The 18,915-nt window shown below is 39.9% G+C and overlaps 1 protein-coding gene across 1 annotated transcript in view; it reads left to right on the forward strand.

Moving 5' to 3' along the window:
* SLC2A2 (solute carrier family 2 member 2) overlaps positions 1-18,684 on the forward strand; it is a 26,935-nt gene extending 8,251 nt beyond the window's left edge. The window contains exons 3-11 of the mRNA XM_006155058.3: positions 1,491-1,753; positions 7,045-7,169; positions 8,972-9,087; positions 10,031-10,193; positions 11,226-11,413; positions 12,006-12,110; positions 16,047-16,148; positions 16,806-17,009; positions 17,091-18,684. Coding sequence (XP_006155120.1) covers positions 1,491-1,753; positions 7,045-7,169; positions 8,972-9,087; positions 10,031-10,193; positions 11,226-11,413; positions 12,006-12,110; positions 16,047-16,148; positions 16,806-17,009; positions 17,091-17,291 — 1,467 coding nt within the window. The 3' untranslated portion in view covers positions 17,292-18,684. The remainder of the gene's footprint in view (positions 1-1,490; positions 1,754-7,044; positions 7,170-8,971; positions 9,088-10,030; positions 10,194-11,225; positions 11,414-12,005; positions 12,111-16,046; positions 16,149-16,805; positions 17,010-17,090) is intronic.
* The last annotated feature ends 231 nt before the right edge of the window (positions 18,685-18,915 follow it).

Below are 18,915 nucleotides of genomic sequence, written 5' to 3' on the forward strand. Positions count from 1 at the left end.
TTTTTTTTTTTTTTTTTTTTTTTTGAGAGGTTTTTGCTATAGGGCGCATGCGCTTGCCAGACAGACAGAGACAGAGAGACAGAAAGTGAGAACCCCCCCTCCCCCAGGGATGATGGCCATGCCACAATCCCTTCTCCTCCATTCTCCTCTCGGGATCTTGGGCACACATATGCACACGCACCCGGTGTGAGTTTAAGCTACCAGGTCCGGGACTTGAACTGTGGTCAACTATGTGGGAGTCCAGTAACATAGCTATTACGCTAACTGCTGGTCCCCCAAACCATGTGCTTTTATTAGAATATGCTTTGGAAAGACATTTACCTCTAGTGATGGACATTGTGAAATGTAGCTCTGTGAGCTTTAATAGAGAACGTTTTTCACTCAGTCACACGAACTCTGCAAGGACCTGTAGGAAAACATCCTTCAGGTCTCAGTACCTTCTCAGGCCCACGGAGATGTTTTTATCTTTAGAACTGGTCAATCATATATCTGACTTTTTTCTTGTTTTCGCATTGCCTGCTAGGAAATTTCTTGCTAAATTTATAGTTCACCTCCAGCAAGGCAATATTTAGTGTGTGAATTTTGGATGCTAACTTTAGTTCTGAAACTTTCCTTTGCAGTCTTTTTTTCTTATATTCACTTTAATGCTTCTGTTAAAACATTAATAGGGGCCAGCAGATGACATGGTGATTAAGGTGCTGAATCCCACATGGCCAACAGCACAGTTCGAGCACCAGATCCCTCAGCCTAAAAAACATGCCAGGCGTGTATATGTGCATGCCTAAAATCCCAAGAGGAAAATGGAAGAGAGGAAACAGTGGAGTGACCATCACTCCTGGAGGGTGATTGCTCAGTTTCCCTTTCTCGCTCTCTCTAACCAGTATATGCAACCTATAGCAAAATTCTAAATATATATATATATATATATATATATATACACATATATATATACTCACTCACACACACACACACACACACACACACACACACAAATTTAAGTCCTTTTCAATCCTGCTATGCAGAAGTAACACTGATGTGAAAACACATCCTTCAACCTTTAGAACATTTGAAATTTGAATAGTTGTTAACATTTAAAACTTGAAGAATTTTACATAAAAACCCAGATTCTGGCTTCTATTCAAAAATTACAGATCACCCCAATACTAGTCTTGCGTTTGGAGCTTCCTTTCCTAGATGAAGCAAATGTTCTCTAGTTCCACAGCCCTGACCATACTTTACCCTGTTGACCAGAGGAGAGTGTATTTCGGTCTCTAGTTACCATCCTTTATTCCTGCCTCGTTTCAGTTGGCAATAAGACTGTGGCCTCTGTCTCATAAGATATGTAAGGTCAACTGACATTTGTACGTGTGTAACACACACACTTGGAATGGTCCCATTGAAACACCTAGCAAACATTTCAAAGGAGAAAAAATACACACAAATGTATAGAGTGTTTGAAATATTGGAGCTACTGTTCTTTATTTCCTCAGATAATAATATCCCATTACAGACAAGTTTTGGGTGTTCCGCTAGATGACCGAAAGGCTGTCGACAACTATGCTTTCAACAGTACCGATGAACTGCCCACCGCCCCATACTCAATGCCCCCAACTCCGGCCACTTGGGCTGAGGAAGAGACCACGACATCCGCTGGCCTGGTCACCATGCTCTGGTCCCTGTCTGTGTCCAGCTTTGCAATTGGCGGAATGATTGCATCGTTCTTTGGTGGGTGGCTTGGGGACTTGTTTGGAAGGTAAGCAAACTTCATAAATAAGCATAAAAACAGAAACTTCAGTATTTTGATTTTGTCACCAGTTATTTAGAAAAGCATCATCCTTCCTTTGTGGAATAGTTTTAGAGTTGTTTGTTCAACTCATGACCTTGCGAGGCAGGTATCGATTAGATCAAATCAATGGATAAAGCTGTTGCAACACTCTGGTGAACTGTGCAGGCATGTACAGCAAAGTGGGTTTTTGTGTATTTACAAATGACTGCTCTGATTTGTACGCTATAAAGCATATTAGGGAACCATGCACAAAAGGTTAACTCAGGAACTCAAGGGAATAGCCTGGATTTGAATTTTTAACCCGGGAATCCATGGTTTGGTTCACCCAATCACACCCTTTCTCAAATAACATAGGTTTTTTTGCTTGTTTGTTTGTTTTTTTAAAATCGGAGTTTTCCATTTAGAGCAGTCAAGTCCTAGTATCAAGTCAGAAGCTCCAAGTCCTGTTGCCTGGTGCTGTTGGCTAGGGTTTGTAGCCACTGGTGCTCACACTGCTGCTGTTACTTCAAAGCGCCAACCAGAGATGAAGCAAGTGGTAGCTCCATTACTCAACTTTGGTTTCTACTACAGTTTTTGGATTAAAAATTAGTGAAACTTCTTTGCACTCAAATTTCACTTAGCTTTGCAACATTTTTAAGCTATTGCGATTTCCCACCTTTCATAGAGAGAAAATAAAATCAGAAAATCAAATGATTATTTCTTTAGATTTATTTTCTGCCCTTTGAGCCTCATTTTTATGTGTTAATTACTTTTTTTCTTATGATACCAATAATATATACCCAATGTAAAACATTTAGGAAATTAAAAATCCTTTAAAGATGTAAATAACAATATAGGTAACTGATTTAATAATTCTGGATTATAATTCATTTAGTTTTTCTAGTTTCTCCTAAAAATTATCATTTTTATCTGTCTAGGTACTAAAATTTTAACTTCTTTTACTAGAAATTTTATATAATATGACTGTAAGAAGTTTTCTTAACTAAAGTGTAGTTTGCTAACTCACATGTTACTATTATTCTTATATGAAAAGGTGTTTCCTCCACTGGAAAATGAAGTGGTCAGTTTCATATATTTTTATCAACTCACTGGTGTTTATTTGAACTTTAAATCATAATTTGTAAAATACAGTTAATTAATTGACTTTTATTATTTCAAAATATTAAAAATAATTTCAATTTGCATAAAATTGGTTTAAGTAATAAATAGTGAAACATTTAAGGAGCACAAAAATGAAAAATATTTCTGTGCAGTTTCATACTCAAATACCAGTGGGAAAAGAGAAAGCCCAAGACATCTCTTAATTAAAAATCCTATTGAGCCAGCTTCCTTAACACCTCTCAGATCCAGTATAGGTAATTCAGTCTGCTTAAACCTCTGTTTAAGAAAAATAAAGAAGCAAAACATTCAAGGGACACAAAAATCGAATATTATCTGTTGATGATAACATGGATGATAGTATTTTTAACTGGACTAATATACAGTGTATTCCTGCTGGGAAAATTCATTTTATAAGCTGTAGTAATATATGGTGATTAAATGTATGAATAAAAAAAGAAACTTTTGCTTAGACGATATCACAAAAAAAGTAAATAGCAATGTCTCTTGATGTATTTCTAAAATAAATAAACATCAATTTAATTCGAAAGAAGAACAAATCAATTCCTCTAGTGGCTACCAATATTTTAAACTTCTTCCCATTCTTAAAGAAAAAAGTTAAAACCTCTACGTCCCTGAGATTCTGACAGCTGTGACGTCTTACCCTAAAACGTCTAATTAGTGTCCTGGTGATGAAGCCACCATGCACATCCTCTGAAGTCTTAAGATTTAGCATCGAAACGGTCACACCCTCAAACAATGTTAAATGCCCATTTATCAGTGACCTATGGTCAATAAAAAGTGAGGCTTCTTCCAGCTCTCGGTAGAAAAAATATCCTCCTTGAAAAACTGCCCGAAAATTCATAATTTCAACTTCAAAACTAAGACGAGAGTTCCGTATCTCCCATAAACTGTTTTTCTATGGAGAGTCACTGAGAAATGATATGCTTTCCCTAATTACCAGGATCATTTCTCCACTAGTTTAATGTAAATAAATAAAAATATATCCTTCCACTATTGTTTTTAAACTATCTTTTCCTGAAGTTGTATGAGAGTCAATAGATGTTTGTGGCTACCATTTTCTAGCTTGGGTTTTGTTAGGTCATTTTTTCCAAGCCGTGAACTTACAATCTAGTTATAAGAACATGATAGGGAAGTTCATGGTCTCTGCAGTCCACACTACTGTGAGTCAAGGAGGATGCACACAGCTTGACTTTGAATGCATGCACTCTTTTCTATCAAAAATGGAATGCATTAAAGTGGAGCATTGGCCTTTGGCACACAGATTGAATGCCAGCTCTGCCACTCAATAGCTATGGGAAAATGAGCAAGTTACTTAGTTTCTCTAACTCGGTTTTCTCCCATTTGCAATGCGGGAAAAATACTCCTCCGTAGAATAATTGGGAGGATTAAACACGAACAAGCCAAAAGGGCTGAGTATAAAGCCTGGCACACACGAAGCAGGCAGCAAATATCATTTTATTTTGACGATGGTGATGATGACCATGATGCCCAGGACGATGGTAAAGCTTCTGCCATCCAAAGTATTTAGAGCCAGACTTAAATACACCTAAGAGAACTCAGCTTCCTTGTCTGGTTCCGTCACTTCATGTACTTTTAGGGGATTTATTCTTGGTCATTTCTCACTCCAGAGCGGCATTAAATTGTATAAAGGGCCCTAGAAGCCATCGCGTGGTGATAAAGAAGGACTTCAGGGCAATCCGGCATCAAAAATTCTTTCAGACTATTTCTTTAGACAGTTTATCTTTTTATCCCCTTACTAGAAGAAACTATTAGCTAACTGGTATCAACTTAAGGTCAATTATTAAATTTGCCTTCCTGTGTCCTTGTGCGGAAGAAAAGCCCTTCGCAGCAGGCTGAGCAGAGAAACACGCCTTCACTGTCTTTCTGCTCTGCAGTGCTGGCACCAGTCAGCTCTGAAATCACTGTTTCCCCTGCTTTTAGGGAGTTGACCATTTCCTTGTATTAGTTTCCTATTGCTGCCTCAATGGATCAGTTTAGTGGCATAAAACAACACGAATTTATTTTCTTACAGTTTTGGGAGATCGAAACTCCAAAATTAGTTTTAACTGGCTGAAGACAAGCTGTCACTGAAGGCGCTGAGGGGTGAATCTATTCCTTGTCCTTTTGCAGTCTCCGCCGGCACCTACCGTCCTTGGTTTGGGGCTCCTCCTTCAAAGCACATCCTTCCTGTCTCTGCTTGGTCGTCACGGTCCTTCTCCCTCCTGTCTTCCTCTTAAAAGGACATGGTGATTACATCATCAGGTTCACTTGGGTAATCCAAGAGAATCTCCCCAACCCAAGATCTTTCATTTCGCAATATCTGCAAAGCCCTTTTGCTGTGTAAGTTAACATTTACAGGGTCTGAGGATAGGACCTGGACTCATGGGGGACATTTCAGCCTCTCAGGTGACTGGTGGGCAATAACTGCAGTATGAAATGATGGCGTCGTTCCTGCCTGAAAACAAAACACATAAAGAAAGAAACAAAAGCTTTGGTGTTAAAGATAATTGCTTAGAAAAACCCTATCAGATTTGAACACTGAAATAAAATATAACAAAGTGGTTTTATATATATATATGTATGTATTTTTTCTGTGTGGCACAAACTTTTCCATAGCTGCCTATTTGGATTGTTGCATTGGCCTTATCATTATATTAACTTTGAGGTTTTTGTGTACCTCACACTTCCATTTACCAGAAATAAGAGTCAGATATCTGCAAGTGTTGTTCTTTTTTTCATAATTATTTCTTGTGTTTATTTAATTTATTTTACATTCATTCACTGTATATCATTACAGCATAAACAATGAATTTTCCCATCCTGAATACACTGAATATTGGCCCAATCAAAGATATTACCATGCCTATTATTTTCAACAGATAATTTTCCATTTTGTGTTTCTTCACTGTTTTGCTTCTTTCTTTTTTCGCCTTGATCCCCGCCCTCTCACCCTCTGCCATTTCCCGCTCCCCTCCTACACTGTCTCTGGTGACCACAGTTGCTTTCCCTGCTTTTCTACGGTCCAATATCTTGTTTCTGCCATAGAGTATGAGCATTCAGTATATATTAAAAGGGGACATGCAATGCCTCTATGGTTCACTTTAACATGATTGATTTTTAATATGCTGTCTTTTCTTGCTATTGTCAATTTTATATGTATTTTACATTGGTTAACATCGATTCATAGATTCTGGAAGTATATATACTTAAAACGTTGGGGAACCAGCAGTTGGCGTAATGGCTATGTCGCTGGATTCCCACGTAGTCGACCGCGGTTCACATCCCGGACCCGGTGGCTTATAACTCACGCCAGGCGAGTGTGCATGCGTGCCCAAGATCCCGAGAGGAGAATGGAGGAGAAGGGATTGTGGCGTGACCATCCCCCCTAGGGGGTGATTTCTCGCTTTCTGTCTCTATGTCTCTCTCTGTCTGTCTGGCGAGCGCACGCACCCTATAGCAAAAATCTCTCCAAAAAAAAAAAAGTTGAAATAATAATTATATTACTCTATAATAAGGTTTAAAGTAAAAGCATGTTTTAATTTACTTTCACCTAATTTATATAAAAGGAAATTTCACTTTGAACGTTCCTTTCCTAGCCACATCAATTAAAACTCTGTACCAGTGAAAGAAAACGAAATAAATAGTTATAGATTACAACTACAGAATTGAATTTAGCTCTTACCAGATAATTATTCTCTAAAATGATTAACTTGTTGAAAACGTAGTTAACTGTTTGGAAAAGTATCTCAAGTGCTATTTTAAATCAAACTCATCATCATTGCAATTGAATCATCTCTATTAAAACGTGGAGACCAGGCTTGGGCAACCTGGATTCCCTCATCATAAATATTACTTACTGTTACCAACTATAGATGGTAACACGTCATGACTCATCAGTCACCCATGTCATACATACATACATGGCTCATCAGTCATACATACATACATACATACATACAATGACTCATCAGTCCATGGATGAGTCAAAGTGGCAATCTTGGTTCAAGATTCCCCAGCTAGTCTTATAGCATAGTTAAAATAATCGATCTTGGGTAAAAATCTTGACATGCTCTGAAAGCAAACAACCGTATCGAGTTTGGGTGCTGAATTTTAATCCTTGCTTTTTACCATTTTAGAATCAAAGGCATGCTGGCAGCCAACATTCTCTCCATAGTGGGAGCGCTCTTGATGGGGTTTTCCAAACTGGGACCATCTCATATTCTTATCATCGCAGGAAGAAGCATGTCAGGACTCTATTGTGGTAAGTCACACCCACAAACATACTTCTGAAAATTCCTCTGAAGGCAGATGTGGTAACATCCAGGGGGGCTTTTTTAGCCCCTAGGGCGACATCACAGAGGCAAAGCAATAGTATTGACTAGAAGTCCTGGTTCAGAAAGTGGCGTGGGACCAGTAAGTGGGAACGGTGAAGTCATGATACTGTGTTCTTTTCTCTGCAAAGTCATCATTTTTAGTTGTGTGATATCTCAAACGATTTAACTGTCTCAGTTTCTTCATCTAGTAAATGAAGAAGATAATACTACCTGTACTACAATGTGGTTGTAAAAATATAGGTAATGTGTTCAGCATAAAACTGGACCCACGGTAAGCTGCCAATAAACTCGCTCTGTTGCTACTAGTCCTGTTACTGGTACACGCGGGCCTCTAACTGCCCTAGGGCTTACCTGGTCACTGTCTGTGTCCGACGTCTGAGAAGACTTGGACACCCTGGATCCAGCTCTCAGAACACATTCCCTAGCCCTGTCTGACTCCAGACACGGCTAAGTAAGACATTAAAGAGGTGGTGTCTATGGGGAGAGATATCAGGTCGAAGCAGCTGGTAGAGGAGCTCAGGACAGAGTGAGGTTTCCTCTCCATGAACTTTACCCTGAACAGTGAGCATCATTCATTCTTCGGGGCCACTTTCAAACTTTCAAAGGCCATTTCCAGAGGTCTCTACAGAGGGAGAATAGTTGATTCACTAAAACAAATGGCCGAACCTCTAACTTCTGAACGCTGAGAAAGCCCAGATGCTAATGGTCCTGGACTGGGATTTTGACCCATTCTCACAAATTATGGTTGCCTTCCAAGGCACTAATAAGCACTGGGAATGAGGAAGGAGCAGTGAGGGAAATAAATTTGGACATGGAGTACTTTTTAACACTTTTACCTGCAAAAGAGAAAAGATTATAATTCCATGTGTCTTCAACAATCAGTTGAAGCAAAAGTTTAAAATACTCACAAATTAAGAACTTAATTAAATGTCTCTTTTCATTATTTTTAGTATTAATACAAATAACCAAAGACAAGGGTAGCTTTATCAAGGTGAAGAGTCAACTCCTACGTGGAGAGAGGTTTGCATTCAGAATGAATCATTTCTGGCACTGTCTCTGCATGGCCTTCAATATATTAATTAAATATGAGCCTTAGTCTCTCCTTCTATAAACTTAGAATAATAACACTGGGAAAGAGATCCAAATAATGATTCCTCTTTCTTTTCTCTCCCTCTGTAAAAGGGTGTAAAAAAATGACAAAATATTTTAGCATAATCGAAAACAAACACTAAAAACATACCGTGAAAGCAAGTAACTGGCATAGCCTAATAACTTGTACTCTCCAACCTTCTTAAAATATTATGTTTGACCCTACTTTGAGCATTAACATTGCTACAAATTATGGAAAATATAATTTGACTTCAGGTTTGTGAGACTTCTGACTCGTGAGTCCATTTACATTATCCGGTTCCTGAAGTCTAATTGTAGCTATTATAGTAAGATACTACAACTCAAAATAGGGCCAAATACATTTTTTTCCTTATTTAATTTGAACAATTTCTGTCTCTCTGTCTCTCTCTGTCTTTCTGGCAAGCACACACTCCCTATAACAAAAATCTCTCAAAAACAAAAAACAAATATTCTTTATATGAACCATGTCTGTAGCTGGGGACGAGGGCTCTTCATTCAAGAAGAGACTTTGAGTCAGGATACTGATGGCACTGAAACCAAATTATGTTACTGACACTGTTCTGGTTGCATTTCAATATTATGTTCATGTTTTGTGCAGGGCTAATTTCAGGCCTGGTTCCAATGTATATTGGTGAAATTGCTCCAACCACGCTCAGAGGTGCCCTTGGCACTATTCACCAGCTGGCTGTTGTCACAGGCATTCTTTTTAGTCAGGTAAAAATCCTCCCTCCCTTACCTCATCCATTATCTACCCTCTCCATTCTTAACTGTCCATTCTCACTTCAGACCACGAGCACAGAGCGAAAAACAAAACTAAACAAAACAAAAAGCAGTTCTACCAGCAGTGGCAAGATGGTGTAGAGAGATGCATTTTTTTAACGCAAAGGTAAATTATCACTACTCCTAGCTTTCTCTTCCCTGGAGCTGCTGGTGGGATTGGCACTGGTTGTGACCTGGCACGCCAAATCTCAAACTTCAGAGCAATTCTAGAATCAAATAATTCTATTTAGACTTCGAAAACAGGGAATCTTCATATTTTGACTGCCTTGGCTTCCTTTGTTTTGAGCATCTCAGCTGTAAATTTAAAATGTAAATGGACCCCATAGGAGCTCTTGTGCAGTTGGTTCTAACCTTCCCTTCTACCTCGTGGTCTCAGAGGGAGTCCTGGGAACCCCAAGACCATTATGATCCACAGGGTGGTCTGCAAACCGCAGTACAGATCACACATCGATTCTCAGCAAAGCGTTCTGTATAGAAGCCCCGACTCTATTTAAGTTCTGGGTGATGTAAGAAGGGGTGTTTAAGTAGAAATCCAAAGTTATGCATGATTCTAATAGAGTATGAGTCTGTCTTGTTGCCTGGAGACTAAATCTATACATTTTTAGATAGCAAATGCATTTTTTAAAGTTTGGTTGATTCCCATTCTTTAACACCCGATGGGAATTCATCAAACAAGTCTAGATGAATTTTTTGTAAAACGAATAGTCTCTATTTCCGCTAGAGTGACACACAAAAGTAACAGTTTTCATCTTCTGCTTACTTGAACTGAAATTTTCAGGGATTGCAATTTAGTAACGAGGGTGCTTTTTCACCAAAGTGACTTTAAATGTAGGCCCACAGTGTTATGCTGGGGTATGTTTCTCCCCTGACTTTCCAGATCATCGGCCTCGACTTTATCCTGGGCAGTTATGACCTATGGCACATCCTCCTTGGCCTGTCTGCTGTGCCGGCCATCCTCCAGTCTCTACTGCTCTTATTCTGTCCAGAAAGCCCCAGATACCTTTACATCAAGTTGGAGGAGGAAGCCAAAGCAAAGAAAAGTGAGTCTATGGTTGGCTTTTGTTTCTTCTTGTTGTTTTGGAATTATCAACAAAACGGTATGCCTGAGTGGTTGCTCGTGAAATTAGCACTGGTGCTTTACAAAGAAGGCAGTGATGGCATGTAGGAAGAATGTGCAGAATCACCTTAGCATGACTGATGTGTGCCACCCCACACCCATGCACATTCACTCAAACCCAAACCAGAAACCCACATACAGGGTTATTAAACTGAACCAGAGGATTCTAAGAGATCCCTCCACCTTAGCGCTTCTATGGTGATGAGGAGCACAGTATTTTTTTCTTGTCATGAGATGAAGCCAAATGTTCTGTTTTTTGTTTTGTTTTGTTTATAATCAAAGAGCAGAATTTTATAGCCCAACTCAGTGGACTGGCAGATAAGGCAGCAGGAGTTCACATGACAACTGAGCTGTTTGAGTCCTGGGCCCAGTGGCTTGAAAAACATTCCAAGCATGTGTGTGTTCATGCCCAAAACCCAAAAGAAGGGACAGATGGAGAAGATTGCATTGTAACCATTCCCCAGGGGGGTGCTTTCTCTTCTCCCTCTCTCTGTCTCTCTCTCTCTCTGTTGAAAGTATGCATGCTCCAGCAAAAGAAAAAAAATTAAGCTCAATATTTTGTTCAACAAAAAATAATTTCTTTTTTTTTTTGCCATAGGGCACAAGTACTCACCAAAGAGAGACAGAGAGAGGGAAAGTGAGCAATCACTCGCCAGGACAGATGGCCATACTGCAATCCCTTCTCCTCCATTCTCCTTTCAGGATTTTGAGCACCCATGCACACACACCCAGCTAATTTTCAAGGTCTGAGACTCAAACCATGGGTGGCCATGTTGGGAGTCCAATGCCTTAACCACTACACCACCTGCTGTCCCCCAAAAGAGAATGTCTAGCTCCCATGTGATTAAGTAATGGAAAAGAGATATGTAGAACTGTGGCTTTTTATTAATATAGTAAAAATAAATTTATTTTTGTTTTACCTGAGTTACTTCAACTTGATTATTTTGGAGAACAGGCTTGAAAAGACTCAGAGGAAGTGACGATGTCACCAAAGACATTAATGAGATGAGAAAAGAGAAAGAAGAAGCATCGAGTGAGCAGAAAGTCTCTATCATTCAGCTCTTCACCAATTCTAAGTACCGACAGCCTACTCTGGTGGCGCTGATGCTGCACATGGCTCAACAATTTTCTGGAATCAACGGGGTACGTTTAAAAAACGCCATCTAACTCTTAAGAGCAAATTAAATTGTCAAAACTCCTTTGGAAAACTCGTAGTATCTGAGCACACGCTCACACAATAGCCCAGTAATTCCATCCCTGGATGTAAGTGCATATTTCACCATAAGAAGAAAGAAAAATGGCTTCCTTGGGACCATGGATAGTGGGACATAATGGGAGGTTTTTGAGGGATTGGAAACTATTTATTTCTTGATTTAGATGCTGGTTACACAGATGTGATCAGTTGGTAAAAAAATAATAATAATAATAAATAATCGAACTACACATTTATTATATGTATGCTATCCTTTAATAGGAAATCTGAACTTTTAAAATACACATACAATGTAGTAGCAGAGTTTTCAGCTAACTCGAACTTTAAAGCAATGAGAAACTTTAAACACTAAATGAAGAACCTGGATTCTCCTTCTCTGGAAGGAGTAGAAGACAATATTTAGGAAGTCTAGGGATCATGGTTCTGTAGAAATAACTAGAAATGAACAACATAGAATATTTCTGCTTTGAAAACATCAGATTAAGAAAGAAAGATTAAGGCTAAATTGTTTTTGTTTTGCAGATCTTTTACTACTCAACCGACATTTTTCATACGGCTGGAATCAGTCAGCCTGTTTATGCAACCATTGGAGTTGGTGCTATCAATACGGTTTTCACCGTTCTCTCTGTAAGTCAGAACCCCGGATGAATTGACTGCTTGCTCCTTCATCCAGAAATGAGGGGGAAATGTGTCATCTAAAAGCAGTCAGTGATGGGTGGTCCACGCGCTCTAGATAGGCACAGCCAAGTGGGTTGTGGGACAGATCCTATCTGTGAACGAGCTACCCACTTCCTTGAGGTTAGGGATACCTGAGAGATTGGTCACTGGCCCTCCCCAGTGCTGGCACGCCTTAGTCACTTGTCTGTGAATTCGTAACTCACTTGGAGACATTGGATTTTCTTTGTGAAAATCCCTGGGTTCCTTCTCTTTTGCTCTGTGCTTAAAGCCCTTGGGATTTGCCAATAACTTGTCATTCTATTAATACTGTACAGTCTTCCAATTGCATAACTTTCCACTCCTTCCATGATTAACAGAAACTTTGTATCTTAACGGCTTGGGAATATATATATATATATAATTTGTGAGTGTGAGAGAAAGACTTTTTCTATAGGGTGCATACTGTACTCACCATAGAGACAGAGAGATGGAGAGAGAGAAAGCAAGAAATCACCCCCTGGGTGGGATGGCCACACCACAATCCCTTCTCCATTCTCCTCCCGGGATCTTGGGCACATGGTCCCAGTGTGAATTTGAAGCCACTGGGTCCAGGACTCGAATTGCAGTCGACTATGTGATAGTCCAGCAACATAATCATTACGCCATCTGCTAGTCCCAGGAACATATTTTTTAAATAATAATAAACAAGACCTTCTCTAAAAGATATCTAAGTCTCTAAGCAAAGTTAAAGGAACTCAGCAAACCCCAAGATGTTAGGCCTGAGCAAAGCTCTCAGGTAGTTCAAAAGGCAGCAGCTTCTAGTGACGCCTACAAGCACGTGTGCTAATACGAGAGGATGGAATGAAGTAGGATGGATCCAGAACTTCGTTGCTTTGTTCCAAGGGGAAATGGTCATTTGCTCTTCTTAAAACTAAGTACCTTGCAGGCCGGCAGGTGGCATGGTGGTTAAGGGCACTGGACTCCCACAGGGCCGACTGTTGTTTGAGTTCCAGACCTGGCGGCTTGCTTTCTCACTTTTTCTCTTTCTCTCTCTCTTTCTCTCGCTCTCGCTCTCTCCCCTTCTCTGGTCAAATGAAGAGAGAGAGAAAGAGAGAGAGAGAGAGAGGAAAATAAAATAATTCTTTAAAAAAATAGATTAAGTACCTTGTATAAGGAATGATTCGATATTTTGACAACAATAATATTTAATGTAATAATATAAGAAATAAGGTAAACAAAGACAAAAACTTCTCAATTACAGTAATTCACTCTGAAATGAGGGTAATTGACCTTATTGTTAGCCTTAATATAGGATATTCAAAAAGCCTATGCTTTTAAATTTTGATTCCAATACTATACTCAATATATTTTTAGTCACTTGTTTTTCATTCTCTGCACATGGACTTTTAATTATTACCTTAGGGTGGTCAATAAAGTACAGCCTTGCTCCCAAGATCAAAAGGCAAACCATGCTGAACAGTCCTGAACCTTGTAAAGAGCGAGAACAGATAATGGAACACCAGCAGTTCTGTAGACATGTCTTTAGAGATAACGTCTGTCCAAGCCAGAAGGCCACTCTAAATCAATGACAAAACCCATAACTGGAATGCAGTCCAAGGGACCATTTGCCCTTTTGTCTCCTTAGGCTAATAATTTTTACAAATTTTACTTCAACAAATGTTAAAATACAATTATTAAAATATGTTGTATATAATAGGACTTGCTATGTAAAACGTCAAGGTATCAAGACTGAGTCACCTCAATTCTGAGAAAGTATAAAGGGGGAGGTCTTACAGAATTTCATTTGTACCTCCCGGCTCTAACCCCATTACAGTGGGAAGAGCTTTTTATTTTAGACCACTTCTTAATTATTTCAAATTCTTCTTAAAGTTTATCCTTTATATTCTGTGAAAGGTTTTGAGCAGATGAGTGACATAACTTTGAAAAACCAATTCTAGTCATCTAATTAACTCTCTAGGACTGCAGGTAACATTTTGTAATACTTATTTTTGAAACGTTGTTGATGAGAGTTCAAGAGGTACAAAAAGAGAGTACTTCAGTCACCCAGTTTCACTCTCTAAAAATAAATAATGTTACTCAAATCTGTACCCTGTCGAATAAAGATATGCGAATAGAAATATGCACTCATATACTGATGTTTCACCAACTCAGAAGGAATATAATCCGTTTTTCTGAATGAGTATTTAGAGAAAGATACTTTCCCAGATCCATGCTGAATTATGTCTCACATTCTGTATTTTCTCACACATTAAGGGGCTGATAGACAAAAGCCTGTACTCTTGAGAGAGAAAACAAAACAGAGGGGGCCAGTGGGTGATGCGGTGGTTAAGGAATCAATGATGTAGCTCCTCAATGAGGTGAGAAAGCACTTTAATTCTTTGGCCTTAAAGTCTTATCTTTTCCAGCGAATATTCATTTCCAGCACCTGGCCCATTTAAGCACACCAGTAAAATGCAAACCTTGCTATTTTGATGCAATAATAAAATTCTGTATGCTGCCAGGTGAATGGTCAGAATTTGACTTCATTAAGCAGCGAGAAAATTGGGTGAAAGCAGTTGACCTGAAACCTGAATAGTTACACCACTTCAGGTGTCTATGGTCACAAAACCTTGTAATTATAACGTAGGATGATTACCAGAAGAGAAGTTAATGTATGAGCCAAGCGGTAGAGCAGAGTACCACACCTGGACCCAAGTGGGATGGTCTTCGGTGTGCATCCTAGGACCTCCCTTGGCTTTCTGGGCAAGTGCATGTGCCCAGGATGGAGGCCAGCTGAGACTGGTGAGTGGATCATGGAATGAGGACGTTGTTGAGGGTACCTGCGTCTCAGGGTGTGTGTATGTGTGATGTAAGAAGAAAATAAACTTTAAAAGAGAAGGTGGGACTAGCAGGTGGCATGGTAGTTAAGGTGCTGGATTCCAACATGGCTGACCGCAGTTTGACCCCTGGACCCAGCAGCTTGAAAACTATGCCAGGAGCATGTACGTGCCTGACCAAAATCCTAAGAGGAGAACGGAGGTGATGTTTCTCTCTCTCTCTCTCAAGCACATACCTCCTATTAAAAAAAAGAAAGAAAGAAAGAAAAAAAAGAGGTTATTTCTTTTTTTTTAGGATGACAACAATTTTTTATTATGATTTCTGACTTACATATAATTGTACAACCTTGAGGAGGTGTGATTTTTTTCAAAGCATGCAGCCCAAATGTCTAAGAACAGATGAATGGATTGAAGAAGTGTGGTACATATGCAGTATGGACACTACTCAGGCATAAGACAAATGAGACTCTGGCATTTGATAGAAAGTGGATAGATATGGGAGGTTTAATGTTAATGCTAAGTGAAGCAAGTCAGACTCTGAAAGGGAGGCATTGTATGTCCCCACTCAGTATATACAGAATGTCTGCACTTTATGGCAAAACTGAAAGATTAGAAGGTATAAAAACATGGGGATCAACTATGGATCCTAGAGACAGTGTGGAGGAGGGTGAGCGATGTCATTGTTTAATGCAGAAACTTCGTGCTTAAAACGTATAGCAAATCGAATTGAGCAAAATCCAAGAAGTACAATCTCTGTATAGGGTACTCAAGGTAATATTCCTAGGATGGGTGTTATGGTTCTGTCTCCAGAATGGCCTGTTCAAATCGATGTGACTACATTAGGCAGGTGTTTGTCCATCACCTCTGTTCACTGAAACTAGCTCTGCCACCAGCTGCAAGAGCCACTCCCTGCCTCAGACTCACATCTGAAAAATGGAATAACAGAACACTCTCCTCCTTGCTGTATAAATTTAAATGACCTCATTGATAGTAAGTTGATTTAACTATAAAGTCAATGTTCTGTGACTCATAAGACTAAAATAATATGAATATTTTAAAACTTGCCTAGGTATTCCTCGTGGATAAGGCAGGGCGGCGCTCTCTGTTTCTAATTGGGATGAGCGGGATGTTTTTCTGTGCCATCTTCATGTCGGTGGGACTCGTGCTACTGGTGAGTTTGCCGCCAAACTGAGACCTTGGTTACTGTGCGATAGCACCTCTGTGCTCCAGATTAGTGTTTCCTGTATGTGTCAAAAACCTTTGAGAACGACTTCTGAAATAAACCCACAAGAATGGCATAAAACACCAGGAGACATGGGAAGAACAGGGAAACTTATTGGTTGGGTTTCAAGACAAAACAGTATTGTGTTTTATTTATTCTCCAGAGAGGCAGAATCCCACCACAGTAGAACAGAGGCTCTAGGATCTGCTCCAGCCAGGGTCATGGCTCTGCACTTGGCTACCTGGGGGACCTTGGGCGAGTACCCAAAACCTTTTTTAGCTGGTGTCCTCTTCCACTACTTCATAGGTAGTGGAACATTTTATCTAGTAACCGTGGAAGGAGTAGGAGCAAAGGTTGCTGGACCTCTGTCTTACCTCTTTCACAGGAAATGAGTATGGGTCCTAGAGATCCCTGGGGTTACCTACAACAGAGATTGAAGCAGAAATGAGACTAGAATCATTTGCCTGGGACTAACCGGTACTGGACTGAACATCAGCGGATCCGGAAGAGCACTAAGTCCGCCTCTGAACTCAGGGAGAGGCTCCTTAGCTAAAGGAGAAGGAAGCCAGTGAGCCCAGGCTGACTATGCTGTCGTTCTTCCCTCAGAACAAGTTCACCTGGATGAGCTACGTGAGCATGGTGGCCATCTTCCTCTTCGTCAGTTTCTTTGAAATTGGGCCAGGCCCAATCCCCTGGTTCATGGTGGCCGAGTTTTTCAGCCAAGCACCTCGCCCTGCGGCGTTAGCGATCGCTGCGTGCTGCAACTGGACGTGCAATTTCATCGTGGGCCTGTGCTTCCCGTACATCGAGGTACGCCCCCGGCCTCATCAGGGAAGACGCCAGCAAGCAGCTCAGCGCGGCTGATCCCAACTCTGTCTGTTCTCTCCCCAGGGCTTCTGCGGACCCTACGTGTTCTTCCTCTTTGCTGGCGTGGTTCTGGCCTTCACCCTGTTTACATTTTTTAAAGTTCCAGAAACCAAAGGAAAGTCTTTTGAGGAAATCGCCGCAGAGTTTCGGAAAAAGAGAGGCTCGGCTCAGCAGCCGAAAGCTGCGGTGGAAATGGAATTCCTCGGAGCTGCAGAGACTGCGTGACGACCTCCCGCTCCCGGACATGAACAGACGCAGGAAGGAAACTGTGTTTGAAGTGACGATTCCTTCAGAATTTTATATTCACATTGAAGTATCGTTTTATTTTTTTAAAGCGTCTTTATGGATTCTGATCAGAAATGTAAGCAGGCATTGCCAAAGAACGTATTTTTTAAAGTTAGATTTTGGATGGTACGACTCTGTAATGAAATAACAGCAAAAGGAGCTCATTTCACTACAATGAAAGGCGAGTTCAGTGTCATACCTAGCGCCCTCCCTTTTATTTTAAGTTGCCAGAGTGTGTTTGTTCTTGTCAAAGCGAGACAGAGAAGAGGAGGGAGAAAGCGCCTCCCAGGAGGCCTGCTCATGCCTCAGACTTTTCTGTTTCTCAGTCCTGTTGGAATTTAGGGCATGCACACACATATGCCTGGTGTATTTTTCCAGCCACCATGGCTGGGATTCAAACTGTAGTCACCCACGTAGGAACCAACATCCTTTAACCACCAGGCTAAGGGACTGGCTCCAGCATTATTCTTTATAACAAGGTTCTCCTAAAATTGAAAAGATTTCAGTGTATTATATTACTGCTTCATTAAGCAAGTGACTAGAAATCCAAAGACGTAACTAATGTTTATATATTTGAAAGTGATTACATTGAAATTTTCTTACCATAGCTCTCATACCAAAGGAGATACGGCTGGCTAGTGACAGTAACAGTCATGTTAAAATAGACTGTTCCCTCAGCTTTCTTTTGTGTATTAGAATTTGTATTTTGTTTAAGTTCTATTTTTGTGTATTTTCATGTGGAATGTTTTTTAGAGTCTGTTAAAAGATGTTTATAAAGAAACAGTTATATTGTTGGTAAGCTTACCAAAATCTTTCAGTACTCAGGAAAAAAAAGAATAGTTACTTTGATGTTGAAATAATTTTCACAAAATTAAACACTAAGAAGTTTTGGCTTGGTCATACAGCCTGGGTCATCAGTTACTATTAACATAATAATATTTCATATTGCTGTTATGAAACCGTGTTCATTCTTTGCTGGTTCAGTCCTTTGAGCTATGTTTTGCTTTGTGTTTTAGTTTAGCACAGCCTCTTTTCTGACTACTGTAAAAGACACTCAAACCAGCATGAGTCTGGCAGTTTGTACACTGCCTCGAGTAACAATAAGTTAGATCAGTCTGGCTTGGGCAAGTTCCAAGTGCAGGATCATTCTATCTATTAAAAATATTTTCTGAATTATTATAACCCAAAACAAGTGGAAAAGGTAAGATTGGAGGATTCCTGAGGGTGGGCTCCTGAAACATCATGAAAGTTCAAGTTCAGACTTGATTATACCTATTTCATTTTTCTGGAAACACTGAGTGTCCTAACACAAAACAGTCCTCCCCTTTGACGGTTCCTTTTTTGTCTGAACCACACATTATTGTATCTAAACTGCTCTCTTGCCATTAATCACATTTAGTGTGTGCTACCCATGTGTCAGGCACTGTTCTAAGTGCTTTTACCTCTGTAGGCAAATTGGAAACACACAGATGGTTAAACAGACTTTGGCTTACAGTCAATTTTACAATTATGGAAAGGCAGTTCTGAGTCTGAACCACACATTATTGTATCTAAACTGCTCTCT

This window comes from Tupaia chinensis, unplaced genomic scaffold (genome assembly GCF_000334495.1).
Source record: "Tupaia chinensis unplaced genomic scaffold, TupChi_1.0 Scaffold000430_1, whole genome shotgun sequence".
Taxonomy (NCBI): domain Eukaryota; kingdom Metazoa; phylum Chordata; class Mammalia; order Scandentia; family Tupaiidae; genus Tupaia; species Tupaia belangeri.